The following is a 9,651-nucleotide window of genomic DNA, read 5'->3' on the forward strand; positions in this document are numbered from 1 at the left end:
TGTCTGCCTCTTATTCACGGCTGCAAACTAAAAGACTTAATTTCCAAATTGATTAGCAAGTTAACACTAAGGGATAATCCCTCGGACTGAATTCAGCTCACACAATACTGCAAATGAAGCTGTTGTAAAGTATTGATTTGATACCTACCGCCTTGTTGGGGCATGAATGGTGATTGTAATTATGCAGCGCAGAGCCCTGTGGGACACAGGAGCCAGAGAACACGCGGGTTCATGGTCTGTTTGGGCCGGCCGGCCAATCAGAGAGACGCATTAGTGTCACAGCCATGTGGCCCCGGGGGCCAATATCATTTCTGTCGGCCCCCTTTCAAGCGTCAATAACAAACTTCTCTAAATCCTTCACAGGGATACTCTCATCAGTTGAGTGATCTGATCAGTATGCATACCCCATATGAGTCTCTCATACCAGTCGGCGTGGTTGCTGGAAGGAAGATGAGGATGAGGAAGAACACAACCAGCAAGAGGGGGATGAAGAGATAGACATGGATAGAGAATCTATGGAACCAACCAAGGCAGGACACGCCTGCTGTGGGTCTCCATGGGGATTACAGAAGCTACGGAGAAGGAGGCAATGCTGCAGGAGGGAGTGGAGCAACAGGTCCCCTAAGTCTGCTTCAGAGGATCTATTGGATTCAGAGGATTTATTATGGATATTATGGATTTAGTCATTTTTTGTGCATTGATATGTCTATGTTTATAGCGTGTTTTTTTTTATTCACCATCACTAGGGCTATTAAAATCTGTGAGTTTTGTCTCATGTAGAAGGTGTAAGGTCAATGACTGACAGCTAGACCTGTAACACTCGGATCAGAATACAGCTGAGAAAACCTACTTCGAAATATTAGAACTATAGGGTAGAACAAGCCAATGTAATTCTGCTAAATAAAACATCACATTCATTATTAACAGAAACGCACATAAACATACAGTAAACATGCTGTACATAAAACATAAGCATACATTATCTCATCCAATGTGTTCAATACACACACAAGACCCCCCCCCCCTCTCCCCACAATCACAGAGAACCCACAGCACATTGCACATTACCATAATTATAAAGAGCATTGCACCAATGCCCTGCCAGATATTGCAAATCCTACAACCACATTGGTGAGTGGCATCACCTGCGCTTGTGTGAGGTATCAATCAACCCATCATCATTGGAGCCGTTTGCCCCGCCCCCATGTGTATGTACTGCATGTATATTTGGGAGGCCCTGTACAGACAGCTTCGACATCGTCATCACCATCGAGGCTCAAAGCATGGCGGATGTTAGCTCTGGGGGGATCTGGCGGAGCCTTTTCTCCATGACCGTGCACTAGTTGACAAAGAGAATGAATTAGTGCCACCGTAATGCACCAGGAGGGACCTCTTTAATGTCACCGTAATAAACAAGCACAGGAACACAAGGCTGTTACACAGCAGCACTTTAATACTACCAAATATCCTTAAAAGCCTCTCCTCGGCTTTCCAGCACCATCACCTTAACCCCCTGTTGTCTTCGGGTCAAATTCAAGCAGTTTTGAAAGTTTCATTATGAGAAATGGGGGTTTCTTTCAAGCAAACAGCTGGAAAAAATAAACGGTTCCACACAACACTCTTCGCAAGTAAAACATGATCAGATCTCTACTTTCACTGAATTGAGCATGTTTTATTATTACATTTTATAGCATTTGAGACATAAAAACAAAAAAAACACTATCCTGACTAAACTTTGACAGTAATTAATCATCACTAATTGTAACTGGACATCATTTATTTTCCAAATAATAATGAGGTAGGCTATAATTTCATATAAATTTGATTAATGGCCCATGAATAACCCCCAAAAGTGAAAAACTAGCGATAATAAGTCCAGTGTATCCAGTGGTAGTGAAAAAAGAGCTTTTCACACGGGGGGGGGGTCCTATTTCAATTATGTAAGCGCACGGTGTGAAGCGCCTGGCGGAGGTGTGTTCAGGGCGTGTCCACGTCCACTTTAGCTAGTTTGACAGCGGTAAAGAGGGTCAATGCGCCAGACACGTGGTTCAAAAGGGTTGGGCTTCCTGTCTTCATTAATCCGGTGTGTTCTGGGCCGTGGCTAGGCACATTTTACTAATTAACTGTTAAAATAACAAGGAAATGCTGCGTTATTGACCTGCGATATATCACTTTCTGCTGCCGCAAGATAGCAACACTCCCAGAATGCACCTGAACACACCTCCCTGTAAGACCGGCACGCCCATGATGTCACAAGTGGGCGCAGGTAATCTCATTTAGTTGTAAGGCAAAGATACAGTAGCACAGAGAATCACCATGGTTACCACACATTGACTGCTGGCATTTAATGGTGAAGAGGTGTCCTCCCAGTGGACGGGAAGACAACACAAGGGTTAAGCACTCACAGGTTATACTCTGGTAAAGTTCAGTGTCCGGCTGCTTCACTTGCTGTCCTCCTGGATGTCAAACTGTCTGCTGGACTTGGTGGATTCCAGCATGAGTTCGTACAGCTGGCCTATCTGGTCGTCCTGGAAGCTGCTGAGGGCCCCGTCCGACAGCTCGGCCCCAAACTTCACTGAGCTGAGTGGCTTCCCCGCTGACTGCAGTACCTGAGTCTGCAGGGTGTCCTTGTATTTCTGTGAAGGGGGGGGGGACACAGGAATAGCAGCGTTTATATTATATATTAACGATTATCGGGTTGGTGTTTCACGGCCTTAAGTGGCACTGAAACGAGGCCCCGAAATCTGCGATAGACAACCCTTCATGGAGATTTATCAGCTTACTTTACAGCAACGATCATAGGTTCTCTGAGAAGTGATGGCGCAGTGGAAATGACACATGCCTTTAGTGTGGGAGACCCAGGTCCGAGTCCCACCGCGATACATCAACAATACATCGCCAACGTGTCCTGAGCAAGACCCTTGACCCCTAGTGTCTCCAGTGGTGTGCCACCTCTGACATACAGTATCTAGTAGACGCTTACCCCACGAGACGAGACACATCCCGAGATTGGGTTCACGAGACGAGACGAGATTTTTAAAAAATATTTAAAGAAATCCTCGATGAAATATATGAATGGAATATTTTTTTATTCAACTGAAAAAAATCACAAAATGCTAAACACTTTAGGTGCATTTTGAAATCAACTATTAATGATGAATGTTATTTAACTTTTTTTTTAAACTATTTTAATGAATTATATGCAGTAAAGGACGTGCAAACACTGCTAAATGTTTTGTATAAACTCTACCAACTGGCTTTGCCCTGTACAATGATGTCCAGATGCAAAGCTTTTAGAGTTGTTTGCCCTTTTAATGTTTTCGTCGCGGGTGCAGTGGTTAGTAGAGAGCTGTGGTGGTGCTGTAAGGGTTTTTGCATAGTGCTCGTGTTAGCCGCGGGATACGGCATTTTTTTCTTACAATGTGTACATATTGTGTTCGTCTTGTCTGTCACTCTTTCGCCGTTTATCATTTCCGCAGGAAAACCAAAATGTTGCCACACAAATGATTTAAAAGTGGCAGGGGGATCTTCAATAGTAATTTCACGCTCCATCACGCTGACATCCCATCGCCTCACGAGACAACTTTTCACCTCGACGAGAAATCTCGTCACGGTGTAATCTCGTCACACCCTTAGTATCTAGCAATTGTAAGCTGCTTTGGATAAAAGCGTCAGCTAAATGGCATGGAACCTCTTTTATATCAAAGTTATAGTAGTCCAACTGAAATTTCCCTAGCCTGATACTGAATCAGGATCGTGTAAATCAGGAACTCACTAGCGACACCCAGCCCTAATGGTTATGCAACAAAACATCACAGCAATAAGTGGGTTTAGTCCACACCTGTTGGAGGGCAAGATATTATTTTTTGTAACCAAATCATATGTGCCGAGTCGCATCAACAGTGAATGCCTAGACTCAATCCCAAACACATCATCATGCTGCCCCAAACACTCACAACACCACCAGAAAAGAATCCCCAACAAATCCCTCCTCGTGTTGGAGTAACGCTTGATGTACTGAGCCTCCGTCAGCAGAAACCAAACCTGAGTGCCACAGACAGGTCAGTGACGTCCGCAGGTATAACGCATCGTTGGTTTTGACTTTTGTTGGCGGTAAGAGGAATATAGAATCACACTAGGGCTGCACAATGAATCAAATTTTAATCGTGATAGAGTGATTTTTTTTTTAAAGCGTGATTTCATAGAGCGCTCCGGGTGTTTTGCATAACGCATCTCCCGCTCCGTAAACCCGTGTGATCATGAGTCAGTCAGAGGAGTTCCCTGCACCGCGCAGCTTAGTGTCTAGACAGTCCCAGAGGAAAGAGTAACGGGAGGAAAGCAGATAGCAGTTGTTTATACGTCGGCATTTTTACCAGTTTACCAGGTTTACCAGTTTACCAGTTTACCAGGTTTACCAGTAAACGCAACATCTGTCTGTTTTTTATTCAGACAACAGCAGTGAGCAGTGCTAGTCGTTGCTAGTTAGCCTCTGCTAGCTCACAGGGCAGGTCTTTTTCTAAAAATATAAACAGTTCATGACTAAGCAACATTGCACTAATCTGTTTCATCAGGTGTGTCAAACCCCCGCCAAGGCCAACGCCTCTTCCAGGTCGATGTTACCACGGTGATGCCGTGGCAGAGACCTGGCGATTACATGGTACCTGCTCGCCTCGCCTCTATGGATTTCCATTACGATTAAGAAGTCCCTGGGACCTGCTAACAGGAACTTCATGTAGTACCACCTGAGTCGAGGTTCCAAGCGAGCTGAGGCCACACCAAAAGGTGACGTGAAAACCTGCAGACTGCTGATTGGTCGGAGAGAATCGTCATTAATCACTGCGTCATCACCGCTAGCGACAGACGGGGGTCACGTGAACTAACATTTTTAAATAGTTTAGCAAGCGGTTTTTTTTTTCTGCCTGCAGCTTCTTTAGAAACTAATTGTGTTTCTGACAAACGGCCACATGCAGAGAGTCAAACACAACACTCCTTCCACGTTCTGCGTGTGTGTCGCGTTAGGTCACGACTCGACCGTGGTCGAGCCAAACGTGAATGGTTAGCACCATTAATGTCAGAGGTCCAACCGTAGGAAACATCTGCACATTTCTAGTTCCTATCTAGTCATCACTAACTTTTAAATATGAATGTTCATAGTATAGTAAACTCAAGGTTAAGTTTTTCTTTTTATTTACAGGATTGATATTGTTCAGACCCAATCTGTACAGATCTTACAGACTGAAGTTTCTAGTTAAGCTCAGCCCATGTGTGATGAGTCAGTGATAAGTCAGTGCTGTCAGTGGTGCGTATGAATCACCTCCATCTGTTTCACTTCTCAATAACTACCCATCACTTGGACAAAGGGCGCACAGCGACGGTCTGATGTTTGTCCATTCTGAACACATCTCGGGGTTTTGTACACGTCAACGTTAAGCTAGAAATCCATTTTATCTCAGAGATGGGTTTTTCTGCACATAACGTAATTATGTTGATCATTCGCCAAGGGGAAATATCCTCCAGAGGCATCTTAAAGGAACACTACAACAGTGTGACCCAGTGCTCACACTGACTTCATCATCCAAAGTCTTCTGCAGCTGGATTCTTAACATTAAAGCTTTACTGCGTGAGCTTTTGATATTAATGAACGTCAGTTACATTCAAGCCATTGCCCAATGAGTTGCTACGAAGCTAATCACGCCTATCATCTCCACACAACGCTCTCTGGATGTCTCAGTCTGGCTGGGTTCAGGAGATCGTCGTCCGGCAGATACGCGAGTGAAGATAATGACCTCTGCTGAAGAGTCCATGTTTTTTTAATCCTCTGTGTCCTCCTTTGCTACTAGCAACAGTGTGGAAGAGGGGTGGGGGTGGTCTGGGATCACAGAAGGCTTGTATCATGTGGATGAGCGGACCCTGTAGTTGTCATTACTTTGAATTCCTCACGGGGGCGACAGAAACTACGCACTACAGCTTTAACAGGGCTCTGCCGGTAGGCTTGAGCCAGCGTTACATTTTAAAACCGGTTTTGTATTTTGCTAAAAACTGGACCGGTGTGCCAACCTTTACCACTAGGTGCCGTACTTTACTCAGGAGCCGCTCCAGGGTGGATTTGATGAGACCACTTCAGACCACGTGGTGGCGGGAAAGCACCTCGAAGTCATGGCTTAAACTTTGCTTTTGTCTTTTTTTTTCCTCTGCTCTTTCATGGCCTTCGGATCCAAATACTTGTCACAGTAACTCTACCATACACGGTCTCGTCAACTGCAACTTACTTCAGAGATTTCAAGAATTTGTTTTTATTTTACTTTTTTTTTTTAAATAGCTATTTGCATTTTAAATTTGAAACTGAATTTTCCTCTATGATTTCTTTTGGTTCCGTTTATCTGAATGTTACATACTGCTACCTGCAGACTTTGCAATAGAGCGACACAACTGTTACATTGTTGTGTAGGAAGAGCACACTTTACTTGAGTGCTGTTCACCTTCGGAAATCAATGTTTATTTTGAGAATTATGATAAAGTCTCCGATTGGATATTAATACAAAATACTTTTTCTTTAAAACTCTTTTTGAAAAGTTACTTTTCAAAGGCCTAAATGGCCTAACACTATTTAAGATGTTACTTGTAGGTAGGACTTTTTTATAGAAAAAAAATCATGATAACAGATTTGTTGGTCAATGTTAAAATCATGATTTATTAACACAAATTCTCACTGACTACGTTTACATGCACACAGTATTCGTTTTCTGGCCTAATGGTCTAATAAACGTTTGGGTTATGGAAGTGAATATTCCACTAATATTCCCGTTTGTAGCAGTGAAATAAGATTGTGTGTGTGGACTTGTTGGACCATGCAAACACACGTCCCTCTTTCACTCCTTCAACCAAGTTGTGCTGCAGATCCAAAAGCCTGCTGATATTCAAGTCTTAGATAATGTTTAAAGGTAGCTATGTTTCTCCTTGTTATTGAAACTGTGGCCTGGTTGGTTGGTGTACAGTAACCATAGCAATGCACACAGCTGAATAGAAACCCAGATTGAGATACATATTCTACTCTGAATGCACTGTATCCATATCTAAAGAATGCCTCGAAAGCCTGAATATTACTGGAATATCCCACATGTCCTGCTAAGTTCAGAACAAGGCCTTATTCTGAAAATCCAACCAGAATATGCTGCATACATGACTGGAAAACTGTCGTATTAGTAATAATAGTGGAATTTTGGTGTGCATGTAAATAATAATAATTGATACTGTTTATTAATCCCCAGTGAGGAAATTACAATTTACACTCTGTTTGTTAGTAATCACTACACACAGACCTGGAACACACACACCTGGACCTATTCATGCACAAATGGGGAGATTTCAGAGTGGGGGGGCTGCCAGCTGAACCAGCGCCCTGACCAGCTGGGGGGTACGATGCCTTGCACAAGGGCAGCTGGCAGTCTCTCCAGCTACCGATCTACACTCTGTAAGGGGACTTGAACCAGCAACCCTCCGGTTCCCAACCCAACTCTCGGCGGACTGAGCTACTGCCCCCCCCCCCAAATGTACTCAATGTCTTTTGAAACAATGTTACCTAGCAACGAGGCATTTTAGGGTGTCTTCTTGATCCTTTCTATGGACAGTTTGAGCGTCAGAGTACCAAGGGCACGGTCTAACTGGGTTAATTAAATATGTATATCTCTCATAACATCAGACTGTTAAATGCTCAGGATGACTCAGCTGATGATCAGTGTTCCATATGGCAAATTTATGCTATTTATACATTGTGGCTTTGGCCAGGGCATCACATCCTCTACAGGTGTTTTCACTGCAAGCACCTCAACATCTCTTCACTCCCTCATCTCTTTGGTCCCTATAAACACATTTGTCTTTCGGGAAAGCTTGCTTGCCCAACGGAGAAGATTTATTTATTTTTATCCATTTATTTCAGAGGCACCCATGGCAGTTTGAAAACTCCCATGGGTGCATCTGAAATAAATGGATTACACAGTGAACACTCAGTGTCATAATCTCATTTGGAGTCCTGCCCGTCGTCTGTTCCCACTCCTGGGTATTTAACCGAGGACGCCAAGATACAGCCTGCTTTCGAAAGAATGGACGGGGGGTGAGAGTTTGTTTTGGTTATTCATTACATAACGCACTTTGGTGTGTTCTTAATAGCTGTCAAATACAGCAAATAGTGCAAACTGGTATGTATGGGAATTTGATTTTCATGTGTATTAATGAGTCCCTCCAGGATTTTCATGCCAATTAACGCAAATTTAACCAATAACCGGAGCTCCCCGGGACTTCAACCAATCCCAGCAGTCCCACGTGCCAGACTCTGTTGAACATGTGACTCTGAGAGCCAATGACTAAGCAGGAGTGAGAACAGGTCGACATCACACGTACAGTTTGTCCCCAAATTCATTTAGGGTAAGGGGCTAGGGAATGCATTATGTCAATGATGGGTCCCCACAAAGATGTATGTGTGTGTGTGTGTGTGTGTTGTTTAGATTCCTCCTCATGCACATTTATGAAAATGCACTACATTTTTTTTTCAGTGTTGATTTTTCGTGTAGCATAAAGTGATTATTGAGTATTTTTTGTTGTATAATGGCAATACATTCATCTTAAACCATATGCTGCTTAAAGCAGTTTTAAGTATGAATAATTCCAATGATAAATAAATACAGCTACGATACATTGTTTCAATTTAGGAGAACACATGCTCTCTGGGAAAAGTTGCCTTTGAGACCAAAGCTGCCCCCCCTTACAATGCTCTGAATATGAACGCCATACATCATTTAGGTTTCACTGGTGTTCCCCATTTGGCCAATACACCGGACCTAAAACTAAAACAATAAGCTATTAAAGCTCCTGCCATGAGAGTATCTGTCCACACGGGGCCAGCGGTCCAGCTCACGTGTTTGACTCACCGATTTATCGTGGACAACTTTGGCTTTTTGTTGTTTTGGTTTGGCTAAGATGATCCAGCAATTAGACAGAGACCTTAGTGTCATTTTTCTGTACGTGTCCAACCAAATCCAGACAGGAAAGCCACACAGTGGTTTTAGTCACACTAAGTTTTGTCTAGGATTGTTCGCATTTAAAAAACACAGCCAAAAGACTGCGTATATAATGAAAAGCCACGTTTTCATCCCGATTGGGACCAAAGCAAATGGCCTCTGGTTTAGCATACTGATACAGTGAGGCATAATAAAAGAGCCTACCTCCTCCCTGGTGGCTGCACAGCTACTGCAATGACAAAGGGGTTCCAGCTGCAATCACCATCTACTTCATTAGGCAGATTGGCTGCAGATGGGGGCTTTACCGTCCCCAGCGGTGCATAAGTGTCCTGGAAAACATTGGCTCCCACCCATAGTGACATGGCATAGTCTCATGATTATTTGGGGAACTGGAGGAGGAGTTGCAAATATACTGATCCCCCCCCTCACCACATGAATCCAGGTAGGTTGTCTGATGCCAGTGTCAGGCTCGGTGCTTTAAAGCGTGATTTATGCTTCTGGCAAGGCTCCACACAGAGCTCTTGTCTTAACCTACGTGAGTGGTCTGAAGTTTATAATTGGTGTGTGCATCCATCTCTTTAAGAGAATAGCAGGTCCGGCGTGTGTGTGTACGTGGGGGGGGGGGGGGGGGGGGGGG

The 9,651-nt window shown here is 43.7% G+C and overlaps 1 protein-coding gene across 1 annotated transcript in view; it reads right to left on the reverse strand.

The window, feature by feature from the left end:
* Positions 1-2,337: 2,337 nt before the first annotated feature.
* sdhaf3 (succinate dehydrogenase complex assembly factor 3) overlaps positions 2,338-9,651 on the reverse strand; it is a 10,410-nt gene continuing 3,096 nt past the window's right edge. Inside the window, exon 2 of the mRNA XM_034891912.1 lies at positions 2,338-2,636. Coding sequence (XP_034747803.1) covers positions 2,442-2,636 — 195 coding nt within the window. The 3' untranslated portion in view covers positions 2,338-2,441. The remainder of the gene's footprint in view (positions 2,637-9,651) is intronic.

Source organism: Etheostoma cragini, chromosome 14 (assembly GCF_013103735.1).
Source record: "Etheostoma cragini isolate CJK2018 chromosome 14, CSU_Ecrag_1.0, whole genome shotgun sequence".
Lineage (NCBI taxonomy): Eukaryota > Metazoa > Chordata > Actinopteri > Perciformes > Percidae > Etheostoma > Etheostoma cragini.